At 36.9% G+C, this 23,647-nt stretch overlaps 1 protein-coding gene across 1 annotated transcript in view; it reads left to right on the plus strand.

The window, feature by feature from the left end:
• LOC111017845 (kinesin-like protein KIN-7K, chloroplastic) overlaps positions 1 to 23,647 on the plus strand; it is a 64,871-nt gene that overhangs the window by 24,887 nt on the left and 16,337 nt on the right. Inside the window, exons 7-14 of the mRNA XM_088119082.1 lie at positions 2,280 to 2,347; positions 13,548 to 13,610; positions 13,735 to 13,839; positions 17,078 to 17,182; positions 19,744 to 19,851; positions 19,959 to 20,102; positions 21,351 to 21,533; positions 21,620 to 21,778. Of these exons, the coding sequence (XP_087975208.1) occupies positions 2,280 to 2,347; positions 13,548 to 13,610; positions 13,735 to 13,839; positions 17,078 to 17,182; positions 19,744 to 19,851; positions 19,959 to 20,102; positions 21,351 to 21,533; positions 21,620 to 21,778 (935 nt within the window). The remainder of the gene's footprint in view (positions 1 to 2,279; positions 2,348 to 13,547; positions 13,611 to 13,734; positions 13,840 to 17,077; positions 17,183 to 19,743; positions 19,852 to 19,958; positions 20,103 to 21,350; positions 21,534 to 21,619; positions 21,779 to 23,647) is intronic.

Genomic DNA, 23,647 nt, shown 5'->3' on the forward strand with positions numbered 1-23,647 from the left:
TGAGTGATAGGATGCTTGATGAATCATTACCAGTAATCACAATATCATCAATATATACAACTAGTAAGATAGCACCAGACTCAGATTATTTATAGAAGATAAAATGTTCCGATTTACTCTTCTTCGTTCCAAAGTCCTCAATCACCTGACTGAATTTTCCAAACCATGCTCGCGGACTTTGTTTCAATCCAACAATTATTTTCTTGATGCTCTGTTTGTGGACCAGAGGCGATGAAATGCTTACCTCTATTTTTTTGATGATCGAAGATATTTGACAAGATTTGCTCTCATACCATGTAAACATTAGGGTTTGAGAGAATCCAATGTTATCTATTCTCATTATTAAAGTCTATATATATATATATATAGACAAATATACAAGGTTGACCTAATCCTATAAAAAGAAGGTAAAAGACAAATTAATACATATTAATACAATAGTGTATAAAATATACTAATATATATACTCTAACAGGCCTGAGTGTCTTTCATGGCATCCATGTCAACTTGTTTGCCCTTAGTAGCAGTAGAAGTGTTGGCATCCAAAGAATTTTGATCAATCGAAGAAGAATTCTTTCTTGATGTTCCACCTTGTTCCCAAGTGGTCCGACGTGAATATTGCTTCTTATACCGATTGTTTATTTGTTCTTCAATTGTCTTGGCAGTGGAAATGGCCTCGTTAAGATACCCAATCGATTGTAAGGCAAGTTGTTCTTTTGTATCTGAATGCAATCCCCCAATATACCTAGCAACCAAATAGTGCTGGTTTCACCAAGATTCATCCGAGCTCCTAGTATGTGGAATTCTTCCGTGTAATCGACCATTGAACGAGTACCTTGGTAGCAATTTTGATTCTGATTGTATAAAATCTGTGCAAAGTTGACCGGAAGGAAATGCTCGCGCATCAACTTCTATTCTGTTGTCAACTCCTTGAACAATTTTGTTCATTTTCATTTCATCTTTGTATTGTGTTCAAAAAAATAAAAAAGCTGGAGGCTTGAAAGTAGGTTTTTTCTTGTTAAATCTTTGACACCCCAGCTAATAAGTCAACAGGGGACGGATTTGGACAATGGAAGCCCTATTTGGAAGCTGGAAATTCTTGAAAAAGTAAAGTGTTCTTATGGATTTTTGCTAGAGAAAGAGTCCAAACATGTAGGAGGCCTTGTCCTAATTGGTGCATCCCTGAATTGATGCTGCTTGTGTAAAAAGAATGAAGAAGATCAAATGCATCTCTTCTTTACATGCCCCTATGGTGCTGGGAGCTGGGTGAAACTTATGAACACCTTTAATAGCACGGGTGACACTTTAATACAGCTTTTATGGGGGACTCAGTTCAAAGGTCTGTGGTCGAACACGGTGGCTGGTATCCTTTTGCGTATATGGCACAAAAGAAACCAACAGGTCTGCCATGATAAAGAAACAAATTTGCCTATTTTTTGGGATTTTGTTAAAACTTTTGTTTCTTCGTGGACCTCGTTATCCTATTTTTTTTTGTAATTATGGAGTGACACAAATCTTTGCCGATAAGGAGGCTTTTTTGTAACTTTCTTTTGCTTGTGGGGATATCTCATCTCCCACTTCTTTTGTACATCCCTCTTTTGATAATGAAAGTGTTGTTTCTTATAAAAAATAACTTCTTCGAAATTTTCTATCTGAATTTATGATGGAACTTGCTCTATGGTGCATTTACAGGAGTCACCTCAGGTGGATCCATCCATCTCCATTATGGTTAATCATAATTTTTGAGACCTCGAAATTCTTGGGGCTTTTGGAAGTTATTTTTTGAAAACTATTTTCTATTTTCAAGTATAAAAGTTCTGTTAAAACATGTTTGGTTAACCATTCTTTAAAGTTGTTTTCCTAAAAAGTTATTGGCTTGTGTGGTAGTTGCACAATAATCTTAATTTTTACAAACAACTTGATCACATTTCTTTAAAAAATATTTTGTCTGAGTGAGTTACCAAACAGCCCAACCCTAGCCCTACTCTTCTGTTTTTTGGCTGTTATGGATGACTATTGAATAAGTCCATGTATAGATTGTTTTGCTGATGATTACACTTTGTTGTCTCTATATTTTACTTTCAGGGATTTTCTTATTAGTATATGTTTATTTTGTAAAGGTTACTCCTTTAGATCTCTTTAATTTATTGTCTTACAAGCACGACTATTTATTTTCTTGAATAGAAGTTGTATATTATTATTACATGGGTTTATTATTATGATAATATTATATTCATGACAGTTTCACTTTGTGACGAAATTTAAATTGTTGACAACAGAGCACAGACATGTTGGGTCTACAAATTTCAATTTATTAAGCAGCAGAAGCCATACAATATTTAAATTGGTAAATCTTTATCTTAATGGAAGCATGACACAGCCTTGATTGATTTTAGTCTTCTTTATGGTTGGCTATTCAAGCATCATTCTTCACCAACTTCTATTTGATAAATTTAGACCTGATAATGCCACAACTACCCTTATTATTGCTTGCAGAAGTACACTGCAGTGAATGATATACTGTTTTGGTGAATTTCATTTCTGTTTAGAAACCTTGCCCTTTTTCTATTTGTATTCTTCATCATTGAAGGCTTTTTATTAGCAGGTTGTTATGCACTCTGTAAGGGAGTTTCCAATCGGGCAGCATGACCTCCTTCCTTGAGTTGTTTAGGGCATGACCTCTTCCTTGAGATGTTTTGGGTGTGTTTGGTTAGTAATCAGAAAACAAAAATTTGAAAACAAGGGATTCAATGAAAATCAGAGTTGTATTATTTGTTTTCAGTGTTTTCAGATATGTGTTTGGTAGCAGGTTTGATAATTGAATCTCAATTTAAAAAATTGTTCAATGTGTGTTTAGTAATATATTTGTAAACGAGAAGTAGTTACAAACTAAATATTTAGTTTAATCTAAACTTATATTAATTAATTTATTAACATTTTTTTATGAATTTTGTATAATTATTATTTTACAGGATATATAATTTAGAATACATTATATTTTACATGTTTTAATTTTACCAAACATAAAATGAGTTTATAATATGAAGTAATATATTTATCAAAGTTTTTATCATTTTTAATGTAATTCTGCATCTTAAAAATTTCAAATTCTGAATCTAAAAATACTGAAAACATAAAAAAGTTGTTTTCAGAATTTCTACGGTTTGGATCACAGAATCTGAAAACAGTTTTAAAAAACGAATCTTCAAAATCCTGCTAAACATGTATTCACTGAATCCATTTGATTCAATGAATCTGAAAACAAAAAATAGAATCCGAGTTTCCAACCAAACAGGCCCTTGCTCTTTTGATGGATTGATATTTCAAATTCCTTCTTGGGAAAAGAAGAGATGATTTTTATTTTTAACGAGAAACAAACTTTTCATTGATAATATGAAAAGGAAGAGAAAAGTTCAAGGAGACAAGCTCCCGAAGGGGGCGAAAAAAGAAGAAAAATAATCGAACAAAGGAACAAAAGACAAGGTAATAGACAAGACCTAAAGCCAAAGAAATATCATAAAGCTAAAAGAATGGAGGCTGAAAAAACTTTCTTTAATGAAGCTTGCCAAACCAAAATGACGGTCTGCTGAGTAGGAACCACTAAACACAAAACTGAGGAGCTATAAATTCCATGATGAACAAAAGTAAAGGTCTTGACCACCAGAATGAAGAAGTAATGAATCTGAAACTTCCCTCCATCAAGAAAAGACAAGAATACTAAATGATCTCAATCCTAAAAACCACTGCAATGTGGACACAACTGAAAATTTTGTTGCCCTTAATTAAAGTCTACCTATTTTGTGATTGGAACTAGGGTAATACCAACATCTTCAAAATATTTGAAAAAGTTTTGATTATCAGCACAAGAAGCCTTTTCGACTACCGAAGGTTGTTCTCGAGAAGGAGAAAGCAAGGCATCCACTTTTCCCAGAAGAGCTTAAAGCTTGATCTTCTGAAGCAAAAAGAGAGATGAAAGATATTACACATATCTGTCCACTTCGTTCCCATCTTGGCTCAAAATTTTGATACCACGTATACCTTACTACAAAAATACCTAGGTCAACATGCAGTGTGAATTTGCGTATGTTGCGTGGTCAAGACTCTAATGTGTTTTGGCTTATGCTGGTGCTCCCCTAAACTAGAAATCGTCGACAATAGGGTTCGAACCTGTGCGGGCAAAGTCCAACAGATTTCAAGTCTGTCTCCTTAACCACTCGGGCCTATCGACCTTGATGGTGCTCCCATAAAGACTGCAAAGATGCTTTTACTAAAGCTTGTTATTGGTTCCCCGTTCAAAAGAGAAGCACTTGTTATTTGGCCCAATGCGGTTATGGCTGCTCTTTGGAGAATTTGGTTTAATAGGAATCAAAGAGTGTGTAAAGACAGTGAAATGTCTTCTGAGGTTTTTTGGATCCAGACCATTTCTTTGCTTCTTCTTGGTGTCTTCTTTCTAAAGAATTTTGTAATTACAGCTTTGTGTATATTTCTGCAAATTGGAGCACTTTTTTGTAACCTTTGGCTTTTAGGGGTTCCTTAGCCCCATTTTGTAACAACTGTTTTAATAATGAAATCTACCTCAGTTTCTTATCTTATAGAATAATGCAGTTTATACATTTCACTAAGAAAAAATTTAACACAGCACCTTGCAGAAGAACCAAACATTCACTAATACCTAAAAGAGGAACAGAGGACTAAGAGTACTTCCTCTTGGCTTCCTTGTGGGCTTCAATAACAAGTCATTTTGGATTATCGCTGCCTTTAATTTAAACTCTTGATTTCTGTTGTCCTTTAATTCAAGCCTTCAGCATTTAAACTTCCTAGCTTTGTTGTTTAGAAAAGGATTTTCTGCTGTTGAATTTTCGGCACTCATTTTTGTCAAGCTTCATGTTTCTTGCTCAGCAGCTTGCTTCTATTTGTTATCTTGTATTTTCTGTTTTTTCATTTTCACATCTTTAGATTGTTCTCTTTTTATCTTCTTGTGTTGGTCTCTTTCACTCCTTTTGAGAGTTTATATTGAACTTTGTATTTTCTTGATGTAGTTAATATGTCGTGTTGGTTAGTTTAGTTGTTATTCTTATATCTTCTAAGTTGTTAGTCTTTTAGTTGCTGTAACTTTTAGTCACTGTGTGGTTAATGGTCCAAGCAGCCTCTATAAATAGCTGCTGGATTTCAATGTTTAGCAATAATAATTCTCTTCAAGAAATTCCCTCTTGTGTTGTACACCAAATTGGTATCAAAGCAGCCCGTTTTCTGGGTTAGATGGCGGGAAAGAAGTCGATCAACTTGGGCGACTCTTCCCTCGATAACAAAGAAGTGGAGCAAGCCTCCATTCTCTTGCCACGATTGTCAACCGCACGCTTGCTGTCGGTTGAAGGGGAGGTGAAATCCATCCAGAAGGATGTTGGCGAGATTAAACAAATTTTGGAGATCATCCATGACAAGCTAGAGGCAATGAGTGTGCAACATTCTCCAATTCGAAACACACCTCCGCCGCAAGCAAGAATGGATCAAGATGCAAGAATGGATGACCATAGACAAGTTTTTCCTCAAGAAAGGCAAGCTGAACCACCAAGAAGACCAAGGACAGTTCGTTTGGGTCCAAGAAACTTTCAAGAACTGTGCCTTTTTCAGCAAGAAGTCAATCGCAATCCTCTGTTTCAAAGGCGACATGAGATTATGTTTGATTCTTCAAGTGATGAGGATGAAGAGATAATCGCCTTTGAGGGGGAGCGTTTTGGTAGGTATCCTAACCCAAATAGGAATCAAGAACAAAATGAATATAAAATGAAAATTGATCTTCCTAGTTTCAATGGTAAGATGGATATTGAAGGATTCTTGGATTGGGTTAAAAATGTAGAAAATTTCTTTAGTTATATGGGGACTCCCAATCACAAGAAGGTTCGATTGGTAGCCTTAAAACTAAAGGGAGGAGCTTCGGCTTTGTGGGACTAGCTCGAAGTAAATAGACATCGTTATGGGAAGCAACCTATCTGCAATTGGGAACGTATGAAAAAGCTTATGCGTGAGCGTTTTCTCCCAATAAATTTTGAATAAGTTTTGTACAATTAGTACCAGAATTGTAGGCAAGGGACAAGATCCATATCTGATTATTCCGAGGAGTTTCATCGGTTGGGTGCAAGAACCAACCTTTTGGAAAGCCAACAACATTTGGTGGCAAGATTCATTGGTGGATTGCGGTCCGATATCAAGAAATAGATTGCCTTGCAACCAATTGGTTACCTAAAATGAGGCTATCTCAACCGCTACCACCATTGAAGAACAGGTTGGCAGTCGTTTCAAGAAACAATATGCATGGCGCAACACTTGGGATCAGGGCAGTACATCCAAACGGTCTCCTATTCAGGGCGACAATACCACTTCCCCCAACCTTTCATCCAGAGCTCCTAAGGGTAAGTCACTTGACACTGATTCTACTAAAACTTAACAAGTTGATAGTGTGGCAGGGAAAAAACAGGGGAATGTGTACTCCCGCCCAACGTTGGGTAAATGTTTTCGGTGCGGACAAACCAGACATTTATCCAATGATTGTCCTCAACGGATAGCTGTCAACATCATTGATGAGGAAGACGTCCAAGAGGACAGCGGGGAAGAAGTAGACGAAGATGTTCACTATACCGCACCAGATGATGGGGACCCTGTCTCATGTGTTCTTTAACGAGTCTTATTGACACCAAAAACAGAGGTAGCCTACTAAAGACACGCTCTATTCAAGACTAGGTGCACCATAAACGGGAAAATCTGCAATATTATCATTGATAGCGGTAGTACGGAAGACATAATTGCAAGTAAGTTGGTACATACCTTGCATTTGCCTTTGTCCCCTCACCCCGGCCCATATAAAGTGTCTTGGATTAAAAAAGGGGGTGAGGCACATGTCACACATACTTGCACGGTGGCATTATCTATTGGTGCAACATATAAAGACCAAATTGTGTATGACGTATTGGACATGGATGTTTGTCATGTTTTACTTGGAAGAACATGGCAATACGATACCCAGGCTCTCCATAACGGTAGAGATAACACTTTCGAGTTCCTCTGGATGGGTAAAAAAGTGGTCCTTCTACCATTAAATTCATCCAAGTCTCTGCCTTTGAAAGACAGTGAAAAAGGGAAGGGTAGCCTTTTCACTGTTTGTTCTGCAAAACAGTTCCTTGGTCAGCCTAAAGAACCTATTCTAGGATTGATTGTGAAAGAATTTGGTTCGGAGGAGGGTAGTTCTCCTACTCCTCCCAAGGTAAGTCAGTTATTGAAAGAATTGGAGTCCATTTTGGACATACCAGCTGGATTACCACCTCTTCGAAATATTCAACACAATATTGATTTTTTTCCGGGGGCACAACTCCTTAATTTAGCTCATTATAGAATGAGCCCATTCGAATACAAGATACTTCATGATCAAGTTCAGGACTTTCTTGAGATGGGTCATATCCAACCTAGCCTAAGCCCGTGTGCGGTGCCCGCCCTCCTAACTCCAAAAAAGGACGGCACTTGGCGAATGTGCGTCGATAGTCGAGCTATCAACAAAATAACGGTCAAATATAGGTTTCCTATACCCCGGATCTCGGATCTTTTAGACCAGTTGGGTGGTGCTACAGTCTTTTCTAAAGTAGATCTCAAGAGTGGATATCATCAGATTCGCATTAGGCCCGGCGATGAGTGGAAAACCGCCTTCAAAATGAATGAGGGGCTGTTTGAATGACTTGTTATGCCCTTTGAATTATCTAATGCTCCAAGTACATTCATGCAGCTCATGAACCAGGTTTTGTTCCCTTTCATTAACAAATTTATTGTTGTTTACTTTGACGACGTTCTCATCTATAGCCTTAATATGCATGATCACCTAGAACACCTTAGATTACTTTTCACTACCTTGGCTTCCAATAACTAGTAATCAATATTAAAAAATGTCTCTTTGTTACAGATGAAATATCCTTCTTAGGTTTCATCATTGGGCATAATAAAGTCAAAATGGATCCTTCTAAGGTTAAAGCCATCTCTGAATGGGGGGAGCCTAAAACCGTAAAATATGTCCAATGTTTCTTAGGGCTTGCATCATTTTATGGGAAGTTTATTAAACATTTTAGTTCGATAGTAGCACCCTTAATAAACTGCTCAAAGAAAGGACAATTCTCTTGGGTCAACCATAAATAGATTGCTTCAATATAATCAAAACTAAGCTATGTCAAAGCCCCGTCCTAGCCCTCCCAAACTTTGATTCCCCTTTTGAAGTGGCTGGGGATTGGTATAGGCGCCGTCCTATCTCAAAATAATCATCCTTTAGAATATTTTAGCGAGAAGCTTAGCCCATCCCGTCAAAAGTGGAGCACTTATGAACAAGAACTCTTTGCCCTCGTCCGTGCGTTAAAACAATGGGAGCATTATCTCCTAAGCAAAGAATTTATATTGTTTACAGATGATTTCTCATTAAAATTTTTGCATACTCAAAAGACAATAAGCCGTATGCATGCTCGTTGGTTGTCATTTTTGCAAAGGTTCGACTTTGTGATTAAACACAAAGCAGGGATAACTAATAAAGCAGCAAATGCTTTAAGCCGAAAAAACAACCTCTTAGCCATCCTTAAAGGTGAAATTATTGCCTTTGATTATCTCCCAGATTTGTATGAATCCGATAAGGATTTCCAAGACATTTGGTACAAATGTTCTAATCATATGACCATAGAAGACTACCATATTGTTGAAGGTTACTTATTTAAAGGAAACACACTTTGCATACCACACACTTCCATACGGGAAGCCATTCTGCGAGATGCTCATGCCGGTGGCCTTGCGGGGCATTTAGGCCGCGATAAGACTATGGACATCGTATCCTCTCGGTTCTATTGGCCCCAGCTCCGCAAAGATGTATCTAACTGTGTCACTAAATGCTTTACTTGTCAAACATATAAAGGCACTTTGCAAAATACTGGACTTTACACACCTTTACCCATACCTGAGAGTATATGGGAGGACCTGTCCATGGACTTCGTTCTAGGACTCCCCCGAACTCAAAGGGGCTTTGACTCAGTTATGGTAGTGGTAGACCGTTTCAGTAAAATGACACATTTTGTGGCATGTAAAATGACCTTTGATGCTATAGCTATAGCCACATTATTTTTTCGAGACATTGTCGGTCTTGCATTCCTAAATCTATAGTTTCGGATCGCGATGTCAAATTCTTAAGCCACTTTTGGCGTACGTTGTGGAAGAAATTTGATACATCCTTGAAATTTAGCACAACGAGCCACCCGCAAACTGATAGCCAAACGCAGGTTACAAACCAATCGTTAGGCAATCTCATGCGATGCATCTGTGGGGATCATCCTAAGCAATGGGACATGTCTCTAGCTCAAGCGGTATTTGCCTACAACTATATGAATAACAGAACCACAGGGAAGTCCCCATTTGAGGTAGTCTATGATAAACTTCCTAGATTAACCTTAAATTTGACTAACCTACCTTCCTCTGTCGATCTCAGCTTGGAGGCGGAAGAAATGGTAAGCCGAGTGACAAAACTACATCAGGAGGTTAGGAGCCACATTGAAAAGTCCAATTGTAAGTACAAGGCTGCTGACAAGAAAAGAAGAGCGAAGGAATTCCAAGTGGGTGATTTAGTCACGATTCATCTAAGGAAAAGCCGATTTCCAACGGGACCTACTCTAAACTCAAAAAGAAGAAGTTGTGACCCTTTCAAGTAATCGAGCGCTTTGGATCTAATGCTTACAAACTTCAACTTCCAACTACCTACAACTTCAGCCCTATATTCAACGTGGCTGACCTCTACAGTTATAACCCACCGGATTCCTTTCAAATAACCCCTTAAACTCGAGGATGAGTTATTTTTAAGGGTCGGGGAAATTGATGTAGTTAATATGTCGTGTTGGTTAGTTTAGTTGTTATTCTTATATCTTTTAAGTTGTTAGTCTTTTAGTTGCTGTAACTTTTAGTCACTGTGTGGTTAATGGTCCAAGCAGCCTCTATAAATAGCTGCTGGATTTCAATGTTTAGCAATAATAATTCTCTTCCTCGTGTGTTGTACACCATTTCTTTTCATCATTTCAATGAGAAGTTCGTATCTTGTTAAAAAAAGGATTTTTTTGGCTGTTGGTTCACAGAGCATTACTGTGAGGGCGGAACGGAAGCGATTATTTTTAGGACTAGGGATTCTGTAAACGAGTATAGATATAAGAGTTCTACAAGGATAAGTATTTGAAGGTGAGGCTGGAACTAGGATCTGTGGTGTAGGTAAGAGACTGCTTTGCTGTTCTTGGGGAGTCTGAATGCTGATTATTTTTCTAGGAGCGAACACTGCTGAAGGCCCTTGTCTGGTTTCAACTAATTGTTAATTCCAAAGGTTATTGTGTAGTTGCAATTGATCCACCAAAAGGAGAAGGTATTCTCTTATCATTGTAGAAGGTAAGGCCCTGGTGAGCTTTCCAAGAAAAGTTGGATATGATCCTCCCACGAGCATCCAGTTCACCTTTGGGCCAGAATACAGCAGTGGAATGATTGCTCCAGTGGCTGTTCCTTTCAAAGGCTCCTCATTTGTATGGGTGATAAGGGAAGGACAAAATGATTCGAATGTGGGATTGGGCTCAATGGAGGATTTGGATCTTGCATTTGATACTTCTGAATGCATTTTGGTGGTTAGGGAACAAGTGTCTAACCTCGGGGCTATGATTGAACAGGGTTGAAAAGTAAGTTTGGGGAGTTTCTCAATGTTTCACGGTTATTTGGAAATTTGGCTATTATTCTTTGTGAGGATCAGAAGCTCAGATCAAGAATTGTTGGTTTCAGAAGGGGGCATCTTGATGGATTGTGACAGACCCTGATCACTAAGGTGTATGTTTGTAAGAAAATAGGGAACAAGGGACACGTAAGGAACAGAAGGATGCACGGTTATTGTAGTGGGCCCAAAGGAATTTAGTTATTTAGGGGGCTATATACCCTGCTGTTAGGGGAGAGTATTTTTTTTATCAAAGTATCCTCAGGTGACGTCAGATTTTGGGAGGACCCATGGATTGATTCTGCCCCTCTTTCCACCACTCTCCTGGATTTGTCTGCATTATCCTCCAAGAAAGGTATGTCCATTGCGGATTATTGGTGCGCAGAGGCCTCAACCTGGAATCTTGGTTTTAGAAGAAATCTCTTTGAAAGGGAAATGAGTAGATGGGCAAACTTCACTGAAAAAGTAGAAGGTGCAGCTATCGGAAATGGAAGAGACATTTTATGGTGGAAAGCGGACCCATCCGGCCGTTTCACAATCAATTCAGCCTTCATGGTTCTCACGTCCCCTTCTCCTAAACTTAATTCAACTACAACAAACTTGATATGGAATTTTAGAGTCTCGAAGAAGGTAAAATTCTTCATTTGGACTTTGTTCTATAGAGGGGTAAATACCGCAGAGAAACTTGAAATTACCTCACTGTACTCTTTCTCCCTCTGTGTGCACGTGTATAAGCAACAATGAAACAGTGGACCACCTATTTCTCCATTGCCCTTTTGTTTCCAAAGCTTGGGGATTTATAGCTTCTTTGCTAGATTTCTCTCTCTGCATTCCTAGAAGAATTGAGGATTTCATTTCTGAAGGTTATGGAGGAAGGCAGCTCAAGGGCAAAGCTTGGGTTCTTTGGAATTGTGCGGCCCAGACTCTTTTATGGTCGATATGGAAGGAACGAAATAGTCGGTTTTTTTGAAGATAAGTTGATTTTGTTAGATTCTTTTTGTTTGAATATTAAGCATCTAGCTTCTTGGTGGGCTTTACAATAAAGTTTTTTGTAACTACAATCTTCTTTTGCTTACACAAGATTGGAAAGCGGTGATTGTATGGAGCTTTGGGGAAGGTTAGCTCTATCCTCCGCCTTTTGTTTGTATCCCTAGATTAGGGGCCTTCTTGATTTGAATACACATATTTTGTTTCTTATTAAAAAAACAAACTTTTTAGTAACTTATGTGTCGAGGCTTGTGTTGAGCGTTTTTGGGAGGGAAGGGACTCTTTTATTTCCCTAGTTTGAGTACTGTTGCATAAATAAAGGTGGATTCTACCATATTGCTTAATCAATCTGTTGTCATGGGATGAAAAGGTAGTGGTCGAAAACAGATGTCAGGAGTTCAACAAAGGTTGGATTAAGATTAGTGCTATTCCCTCTCACCTTCGGACTTTAGGGTTAGTTCGTAGACTCGCATCCCTGTGGGCAGGAATAGTCGGCTAGAAGGACGGTATTAATTTGGGTGATTCGTGGGAGGAAGATGTTAGGTGAGAGTTGCTGGTAGAAGAGACGGTTTGTAATTACCAACAAGTGGGCTGATAGGTCCCCTATTAAGCATGTGTATGTTAGGAAGAAGAGAGCATGTAGTAATTGAATGTATGGAAGTGAGGTCGTGAGTGAGGTGGAGAAGTGGTGGGCCCGAGTTAGTTAGTGGGGGCTGTTTTGGGTATTTGAAAGGGGGTATATATCCGGCTGTACAGAGAGAGAGGTAGGTATCTTTTTGGCTAGTCTTTGAAAGGTTTTGTTGAGGTAAGGAGCTCTCATATTTCTCCCATGGTTCTGTAATTCTCTCTCTGTTATCAATAATACAGGAGCGGTTCTTATCATGGGCTTTCTTTTGTTCTATACGTATTTGTAATCACTCTTTATTTTCTATTATCAAAAAGTGGGCACATTTTTGTAATTATTTTAATTTTGTATTTCCACTTTTTGTTGCCCTGGTACTGGCTCTGCCATTGTTTTGGTGGCTTTCTTTTGTTTTTTCATTAACTGTTCTTATAAAAGAAGTACCATGGTCACTTATTCGACCCTTTTCTTGAGCTTAAAAGTAAATACACTTTGAGCTTCTTAGGGTGTAGACCTGGTGTAGAGATGCGTTATCTATCTTCTGTAGGCATTGTTGGGGTGGGGCCTAGCTACCCAAGGATTATGAAAATAATGGTTCATGTCATGAATTTGTCTCTGTTAATTAGATAAAAATGTGATTGTACATGTAAGGATAATTGTTGATAATTAATATGAATAAATAAATTAGCCAACCAAAAACTTCAAGTAGTTGAGATCATTGATACATAGATATGTTTTATCCCAATTTCTTTAATTTAACATTTTTTAGTCCGAATAACATGATTTATCTCGAATCTAGGTAAATAAGTGATATCGTTGATTGAACGTTGGTTTTAAGTTACTCTGCTTTTCCTTGTTCATGTTATGGTCACGACACCTCATTGGACATTGACATACTTAATGGGTCTGGAATTTGGGTTTAGTTTAATTAACTTTTTGGGCATTACTTTGTGATGTACGTTGGTAAGATCCTCTTGGCACCCTTTGTTTGTTTTGGCATATGATTTCAAAATATTTTGAATTGTTTGTATTTACTTATTTTTAGTACATTTATTTATTAACTTTGAACTCTTAACGTTTAATTGCATTTTATTATTTATTTATTTTAGGAGACTTTTTTTGAACAAGAATAGGAGACATCATTGATTTATTGTTGAAAACTTCTAATAGTATTTTCAATATTCTGAACAGACTATAGAAAGCAGCCCATGTGGTGAAAACAGTGAAGGAGAAGCTGTAAACCTGTCTCAACTGGTAATAGGACACTATCTTTCTCAACATTTAATTCAAAATTAACTATTTTCGTGATTATCTTGTAATATATATCAATTGTCTGCAATGTTTTGTGACTTTTCCTACATTTTACTTATACCTGCAGAACCTCATCGATCTGGCAGGTTCTGAGAGCTCAAAAGCTGAAACTACTGGTATAAGACGAAAAGAGGGATCATATATTAATAAAAGCCTGCTTACTCTTGGAACAGTGAGGCCTGTCATACATTATCTTTTTAAATCAAACTTGTAGTGTCTTACTGCCTTTTGTTTGCACTAGATTCTCATATCTCCAATTATATTCTTATTCTGTTCTAATATTCTATGCTATTCGATACTTTTACAAATCATGTAATCTCTTTTTAGGTGTTCCATACTTTTTGATAAGAAATCGACCTTCATTGGGAGAAAATGAAAGAATATACAAAGGGCATAAAAAAAAAAAGGAACTCTAGAGAAGGAGACTATTCTCCTAACAGCAGGCCAGATAGCAGAAGGTGGTCTTTGGATTCCTCTGGTTCTTTCACAGTAGCTTCCCTTTGCAAGCCTCCTTCAGCCATATCAATGCAGCAGATTTATTCAAGGCTATCTGGAAAACTAAGAGTCCAAAGAAGGTTAGCTTTTTCATTTGGATTCCTTTGTATGGGAAAGTAAACATGGCCGATATCGTACAAAAGAAGCTCCCCGTCTCCAGTATTTCGCCTTCAATTTGTGTTCTATGTCAATCTCATTGGGATAGTATGGTGCACCTCTTTTTTCTATGCCCCTTTGCTAGGCAGTACTGGGATCTTTTATTTAAGTAGTTCAATTTGGCATGGGTTTTTGGCAATGTGACTGCGGCAACTTGATTGAGCTTCATTTTGGGCTTGCTTTGACTCCCAAAGCCAATCTCCTATGGCTTAATGCAATAAAGGCAGTGTTTTATGAGTTGTGGTTTGAAAGAAATCTCAGAACTTTTGAAGAAAGAAGACAGCCCCCATCAGTTTGATTCAACTTTGCTAAGTTTAAGGCTTCTCAGTGGTGTTCTATGCCTCCTTTATTAAAAAATTACTCTCCTAGTTTGATTTGTTCTAATTGGGGAGCCTTTATCATACCTGGTTAATTTATTTTCTGTCTTTCTTAGTTTCTTCACTCTTTTGAGAGTTTGTATTTTTGAACATTATTGTTCCCTTTCATTATTTTAATGAGAAGTTCGTATCTCCTTAAAAAAAAAGAGATTGACCTATAACTAAAAGATGGCTGGACTTGATGGAAGAGCAACACTTCCTCCATCATCACCCTACACTCCCTATCAAAAGCCAAGGAAACTGGAAAGACCTCCAAGAAACAAATCCAGGACTCGTAGCTCTATAGAATATGGTCAAGATCTTCAAAGGCATTTTTTCAAAGAGCGCACCACTGAGGACTCAACAAGAGGGAAGAATGCTCGGAATGCTATCCATGGTATTAACTTTCTCATGCAAAACCTGCCTGACAAAGAATTTAACCTTTTTTGAAATTGGTGTGTTAGACATGTGTCCGGATGTATCCATGTCCGACATGGACACTAGGCCTAAAATGGAGTGTTCATACTTCCTAGACAGGAAGTAGATTGGGATCACTTTTAAGACAAATTGGATAACGGTAAGTCTCTCTCCTTTGGAAAAGAAGACCAGAAGAAGAGAGAGACTTTTGAATCTTTTCTACTAAAGGAGACGAAAACTCTAATCTTTTCAAATTATGGCCTAAAGGAAGCCCTAGGTAAGAGGACGGAAAATTTTGAACCTCACACCAAGCCAAGAAAGCCCAATAAGAGAGTTTAACTTGCTCACAATTAATCTCAAGTAAAATCTGAAGTCTCGTAATTGTTTCAAAGAACGATAGTAGACGATTCAGATTAATAAGGGATCTCTTCTTTCCTGAACAGAAAAAGAAAGTGTCATCCACAAATGGTAGATGGGACAAACACGTCCTCAGACCTTTCTCCACTCCTGCAGAGACTAACTTGCTAAGAATGTCTACCACCACAATGAAGAGGAAAGGGGACAAAGGCTTGCCTCAGACCCCTTGAAGCCAGAATCTAAGCCAGAATCTAACCTCCAGGTCTTTTAATCCTTTCTAAAGAAAAGGGGCCTCTAAGCCTTCCCTATCGCCAGCAGAGATGGGACTCCAATCTAGGCCTTCTAGGAAAGGTCTACGGGTAGGCAGAGTGCTTCTATTGCAAAGGAGGAAGGCTCACTATTCTTCAATTGGTGCTTACCAATTTCCCTTTTTTACTTTATGTCTCTTCTCAAGATGCAGGCCAAAACTATCAAAATTCTTTAAAAGAGACAGATTTCTTATGGGCACATGAAAGTACTGAAAAAGGAATTCATTTAATAAATTGGAAGAAAGTGGTCAATCACAAAAATGGAGCCTAGGAGTTGGCAATCTCAATGATAAAACATTGCTTTTGGTTTCCAAGTGGATTCAGATTTTTCCCCTGGGAAGTCTTTTACACTCTTTATTGCAAGCAAATATGGGTTGGATGATTATGGTTGGTATGCTGCCAATCTGCTTGAGTTTATTACTGAGGGAAATTTATTCTAATCATCTTACCATAATGGTTGGCAACTGCAGAAATAATAGCTTCTGGAATCATGGTTTGGTGGGTGCTAGGCCCTTAAACTCAAGTTCTCTAGACTATTAGCAAATATCTACTGCAAGGGAGGGAAAGGTAGCTCTGTTGTAGAATGCGGAGATAAAGCAAGGGAATTTTAGTCCTACTCAGGACTCTCTAAAATGTGATAAATGGTGCGATCAGTCTTCTTGCTATGTCCAGTCACCAAAGCTTGAACAATGTTTCTGATTTCTTGAATTCAGTGTTGGATAGTTCTGGTAACTTCTCTTGCAACTCCGTTTCTTTCCTCACAAACAAAATTCAGATTATGGATAAGAAAACTTTTTGACGCATTTGGGCTTTTGGAGCACCAACAAATCAGATTTCTTTGCTGGAATTTGGTGCTAGGAGGATTAATACTTCAGATGTGGTGGAAGAAAGACACCCCCAGTTTTAATCTTTTACCAAGTCGATTCAATCTGCTTGCATCCCGATCCAAATATCAAGAAAAGAAAAAGAAGGAAAATCTCAACTTACAATTAAGGGAGGTCACAGAGGAATAGCAGATCGTGTTATTGCACCGCAGTCTTATTTACTTTTAATTTTTTTTGAGTATCCTATTGGCTATTTATCTGATAACCCTTTCCTAGGAAGAAACTCATATTATTTAGTCTTTCATGTACTTATTTATATCCTCGTCAATTTTGTATGAGAACTAGATTTAATCATATTTAGTTAATTGGTACCCACCATTAGTACTCTCTCACAGCTCTGGCTGTCATGTTGGATTTCTTAACTCTACCTCTAATGATGATTTGTTATTTCTTGCAAAGGACATTATAACTAGGTCGATGGTGATTTCTGGTGTCAGGTAATATCAAAGCTAACAGATGGAAGGGCCAATCATATACCATACAGAGACTCTAAACTTACCAGACTTCTTCAGTCTTCACTTAGTGGTCATGGGCGTGTGTCTGTAAGACTTTTTATATCATATTATTTGAATCAATAATTCTATTATTTTAAAAGTAGGCTAAACTAAATATATGTTGTAGTCCCTAATATTTGGGAGTTTTTCAATTTAGTCCCCTATTGTTTAAAAAGTTTTAGTTTACTCCCTTTTGTTTTAATATTTTTTAATTTAGTCCCTTACTGGTGAATATTAGAATTGTTAAACTTACCCGGTATGAGTGAGAATTTAGATGAAAAAAAAAGTTATTAAGAGAAGAAAACTCCAATTTTTCGCCAATTTCTTAGAAGTTTGGAGGAATTAGAAACTTTTCTATCTTAGAAGACTTTATCCTCTAAATTTCCGCCAATTCTCCAAGTATTATGCCGTATAAATTTAGAGTTCGCCAAATTTTTTTTTCTTTAACAAGAAAGAACTTTTCATTTTTTTAACAAGAAAGAACTCTTCATTGATATATGTAAAGGAGAAAAAGTTCAAGAATACAAATTCTTAGAGTGAAACTGTGAAAAAAAAAATAGAAAAGATGAAAACATATAATAGGCTCAACAGGGAATAGGGAGCATTAAGAATGATAAAAGCCAATCCCGGCACCAAATGTTGTAGGGTCAAGCGGTTGCCCGTGAGATTAGTCGAGGTGCGCGTAAGCTGGTCCGGACACTCATGGATATCAGGAAAAAAAATGATAAAAGCCAACAATAAGATCGAGCTAACTACAAACAAAACTATCCACCAAGATGTGAGTCCGGACTCAAGCAGAAGAGTCTTTAGCTTTGGAATCGGCAGCATTATCTCTTGGAAATAGATCTTTGAGTTCCTGAGAGAACTAGGCACGAATTTCAGCTAGTTCCTGAGCCTGAGCTGCTTGTATCTCCAACCTTCTTCTAGAGAATTCTTCTAACATAAAAGCCCGGTCATTGCAAAGTTTGAGAAGCTCGGAATTGATAAAGGCTAGATAATCATCCAACTGAGATAGAGAGATACATTTAAAGGAGTATCATTCAAAGGAGATTACGAATTCTTTAGATACATTCAAAGGAGTGTTATCCGAAGGAGGATCATACTACCAAGGTAACCTCTCAAGAAGAAGAACTTCAAATAAAGATGACCCTCTGAGGGAGCTTCTGACTATAAATAAACAAATCAAGTAAAGTGACTCTTCAACTTCTCAAGCCATTGAAGAAAACGAAGCATCAGTCCATTAAAAAATAATTCTGCAAAGAGGCTTTTCTAATTCAAAAAGAAAACTTCATTAGTAAGCCACCTAGATCTCAAAACCAAACAATAAAGGCAAACCAATTAATATGCTAGAGAAACATGCACCGTTCACCACCTAGAACCAATGCCTTGATAAACCAAAGGGTGCCTTGAGAAATGAGTAAGAGCATTTAATGTGATTCAACCAAAGCCAGCAAATAAAACGTCTGCCAAAATCTTCCAAACAAAGCCAGCCAAGCAACTTATATGATAAATGCCCTTCTAGAAAAATCTGCAGCCCTGAAAAACTACCAATCAACCGAGAGAAAGGAACCAAACTTTTCAAATTCCAACCAACATAAATGCGGCCACTGTAGAAAAAACTTTTCAGATTTCAACCCAAATAGAATTAAAAAATCGCCTAAAAAAACTTGACTCCTCGTCTTCCAAGGCCGGAAGATACCCCAAGTTTTCACCTTCAACACAATCTTTAACACAATCAGCATTAAAGACGTTGGATCTTGAAATCCCAATCTTCAAAAACTATCCTCAAAGCAATAACTTCAAAATTTCATAGTAATTGGTTCAAGGGTGATGCCGAGATGTCCAAAAAAAGGTGGAATTTCTGTTTTCTTTTCAACTTCCTTATGCTCATTGAAGAGAATATGCACTTCTTCATTAAAAGAATATTCTGAAAAATACTCAACTTTGTCGTTTGAAAGGTCAGAACTACTTGCCTGTTAAAACTCTTCATAAGTCTACAAATACCAAACTCTCTTGTTGCTTGTCTGAAAAAATTAGATTTCAATGGATGTTGCATCAAATCGACAATAGCCTCTTCAAGCCAAATGAGCTGCTTGTGGAATGAAATATAAAACTGCTGATTATCAAAAAATTTTTCCAACTTGAAAAAATCGTTCGAAAAAGAATGGATGAAGAAAGACTTGTTTGCAACTCGAAAACTCCTTGAATCCATGGAGAAGAATAACTTGCTACGGACTAAAACTAAAAATTTTACTGCCAAAGCATGCCAACGAAGAAAACGAATTGCCTAAGATGAAATGACAAAATTAGCTTGCTTCATCTGCCGTCGGAGAGGGGGAAGAGAGAGGAGAGAGCATACTTACCTTTGTATACTTAGTGTTAGCCAATATTGGCATTTACCAACATTGACATTTACCAACATTAAGAGACTAAATTTTAAAATATTAAAATGCAAGGGACTAAATTGAAACTTCTTCAACGATAGAGACTAAATTGAAAAAACTCCCAAATATTAGGGACTAAAACAGTGATATTTGGCCTTAAAAACATTCAAAATGTTCTCTAGATTTTGTTAGCCATTGTTCATTCATTTGTGTTTGTATGCACAGCTTATATGCACAGTTACTCCAGCATCAAGTAGTTCAGAAGAAACGCATAATACATTGAAATTTGCACATCGTGCAAAACACATTGAAATTCAAGCAGCGCAAAACAAGGCAGGACTTCTATTTAGTAGAAAACGTGTTTGTTTCTAAATTCATGTTTGATTGTTAAAGCAGCTGATTAATTTGGGAAAAGTGTAGCTAATTCTTCAAACGTGCAGATTATTGATGAGAAATCACTTATCAAGAAATATCAGAATGAGATTCGATGTTTAAAGGAAGAGTTGGATCAACTAAAGAGGGGAATAATGACCGATCCTCAACTGAGAGATTCCGAAGATGACATTGTGCTCCTGAAGCAAAAGGTACTATTATATTCTTACAAGTGCCATACCATTTCTTTAGGACTTGGTTTTTCTCTATTGTATGTTTAAGTTAATGGTACTAAAAACAAAATTTCAACTAACAAAATTTCCGTACTTTTTTAGATTATAGATAATTATCGATAAATGAAATATACAATAGAGAGAGCCAAAGTAGATTTAAGAAAAATTCTAAGAGTTGACAAAACTGGATTATAGAAAAAATTGTGTTCTATTATGATCTTAATATTCATATTATCTCTTTGATATAGTTAATTTAGCATATAGAGAATGGGAACAGATGAATATGTTAACCGCCTTAGGAATGCACATTGGATTGATTATTAACAAACTGAATAGAGGATACTGTACTTCTCTTCCTGTTCCCATCAATTTTGAATGTATCACTTCCTAAAGGTTTTTCAATGGGGAGTTTCAGTAGACCAGACCTGAAGTATAATTTATTGTGTGATGTAACTCAGATGAGGATTACTTTATTACTGTTAATTGTGTTTACAACAGGGATATTTATACCCTTTGAACTACCAACTAAGCCAATTGAAAAAACCTGGCAACGGCCAATTGAATGTCTAATTAACAGCTTATTTATTAATAACTAACAACCTGAAGTTAGTTATACCATTGCGTTTCTTACGGTCCATCTGTAAGGCCACTTAAAGACTTATAATTGGCAACCATCATTGACCATAAGTAGTCTCTTGATTATCATTTTTTAATTAAATGGATGGTATCACCTTTGCTCCCCTCTGTATTAATCTTTATCCCCCTTAACTATTGTGGACACCAACTTTTCTTCCTTTGTTTTCTACGTCACTCTTATATTCTAAAATGGAAGTATTGTTTTGGAGGGGAGTTTATACATATTTCAGTGCCATTGCTTAACCAGCCTTGATCTGCTTCACATGTTTTGGTTAGCTAAAGAGGCAAAAATAATGATCTAGGAAACTATTGTAACTAAGGTTAGCTTAATAATGGGTGAGTTACCGTTGGTTGAGGATTTGGGGCCCTATCATGATCTCATGAATATGAAAAAAAATAATATGTACCTGTATGTTTGTTTGTATATGTAATATATTCAAAATTTTTGAGCTTGTACTTCAGAAGTCAGATTTGATTATATATGCTTATCGTGCAAAGAGGTTTGACTGTATATCCATTTACTTTCATTTCTCTTGCAAGATATGGTGTTTGACTTGAACTATTTCTTTTGGTGTGATCCTATGCATAAAGTTAGAAGATGGTCAATTCAAACTGCAATCAAGATTGGAACAAGAGGAAGAAGCAAAAGCTGCTTTGTTAGGCAGAATTCAACGGCTGACAAAGTTAATTTTGGTCTCCACAAAGGCATCACAATCATCACGGTTTTCTCATCGACCTGGTCTTAGGAGAAGGCATTCTTTCGGGGAGGAGGAAGTATGCTCTCTATTGCCCAAGATGCTATTCATATTTTTATACTTGCCCCATCTATTTTCTCTGAGTGTTTATCTACATGTGGGCAGTTAGCTTACCTGCCATACAAGAGGCGAGACCTAATTTTAGATGATGAAAACGTTGACTCATATGCTTCTGTCGAGAGCAATAGTGAAGCCAATGATGATACCGTTAAGGAGGAGAAGAAGACCCGGAAGCATGGCCTACTAAACTGGTTAAAATTGCGGGTATGTGGTGTTTTGATACTTGAATTGTGTTGTTATTTATCATTAACATTTTTGTTTGTCAGTGTCTTGGTCTCATGCGTTGATTATTGAAATTCATTGGTTAATGGTTGTGATGCTTGATCTGCATCTCGTCTTCTTCATGTTATCTCTAAAATATTCTTTATATACTTGTACATAGATGCATGCGCATGCATTGATGGTATTATAAGAGAAGAAAGCTTTTAGTACATATGCCCTGATTTTCTTTAGATTTAAAAATTAACATTTATGTAATGATTTTTTAATATAATTGATTACAATTGGTTCATTAAGACAAGTTGTATAAATTTTAGAATATTGAATTAGAAATTCTTTTAACTGAATAGTTTGCGATTGCTGAATTGGTGAAGTTTATAACTAAACAATATGCTTTAATGATGGAGTTCTCGGTTATTTTTTTCTAGATCCAAATAGTTTACAACCTATTTTCTATCATAATATTTACTTTACATAAAAAGAATATTGAAGGTTCTTTTTGGAGTTTGGTCCTTCTCGTTCTAAGGAAGGTTTTATCCCTCAGGCGCTCATGGCTTTGAAGTTCTTTTGGTTTTCCAAGCTTTGTAGCAAGTATTCTTTTCTAGTTTTGGTTTAGAATGCTTCTTATCTTCTCTGAGCTTGTATTGCTCTTGTTGTGCTAATTCTTTGTTATTTTTCTCTTCTACTCTCTTCTTTTTTTCAACCCTTTGGGGGTTTGTAACTTGAACGTTGTTCTTGTTAAAAAAGAAAAAAAGAATAATGAAGTTGAATGAATCATTTGCAATGCATGTGGAATTGCACTTGTGTTTTTGAAATTGACAATATGAAACTTCTAATAAGAAAGATAAGACAGATGGAAGAAGTACCATATTTGTAATTGTAGTAGTAACTTGGTTAGCCCATCCTTTTCTCTTGTATTGAGATCTAGAGGGCCTCCAATCAGCAGGTTTTCCATGTATGTTCCAACAGATTTTAGTACGACTAATTTTCTTACAAGTAACAATGGTCACACCAATGCTTGCTTTTTCTGTCAATTTCTGGTGCGTACTGACTTTGAGTTCTTGTAACTATAGCTGTATTTTCTGTGTATCAGAGCAGTAGTCAGATCTCACCATCAGCTTCTTCCGGATTTTTCCTTTTATCTTAGAAAATCTGTCATATGCTAGGTAATGGTTTGATGGCAAGGACCTTGCTTCTAACGTCATCTGGATTCGTTTTTAGACCATGATGAGACTTGTAGATCCCTTTTTCCAACAATCTTTTGATATTAGGTCAAATCCCTTCTACATTCCTACTCATTAGTTTATAATAAATCAAGTTATTGCCAATAACATGCTTGGGTGCTAAAGTACTAAGTGACTGGTGTATCTCCTTGTTTGAGATCATGGAGTATTCCCTCAACTCAAACTTGAACACTTCTGATATATTTTCTAGGTATTTACAGATTCTCAGATCTCCTTTGTGGTCTGGAATGGTATAAAGCTTCTCATCAGGTGTCATTAAGTTCAATGAAACTGTTAGGATCCCAATTAATTTTTTGGTATTAAGCTGACCGGAAGGTCCGAACTTGAGGCCTCTAAGTCAATATGACCAAGAAATACCCTGGGGGCATGAGATTAAGACTATTATTAGAAGTTCTTGCTCTAGTGAAGATCAATGAATATATGAGGCTCGGTATGGGTAAGTTATAAGGGAGTTACTGGAATTTACGGATATGTAAGGATAGTTATTCATAGTAAATAGTATATAAGGCTCATCATCTTATGTGTAATTATAGAGAGAACACGCTTCTTGAAAGTCTCTGAACTATGTAAATCTCTTTCTCTAAAATAAAGGAAAAGTGCTTCTGTTTGC

The sequence above is a fragment of the Momordica charantia genome (assembly GCF_013281855.1).
Source record: "Momordica charantia cultivar OHB3-1 chromosome 1 unlocalized genomic scaffold, Mcharantia_2.0 BLBB01000001.1, whole genome shotgun sequence".
NCBI lineage: Eukaryota > Viridiplantae > Streptophyta > Magnoliopsida > Cucurbitales > Cucurbitaceae > Momordica > Momordica charantia.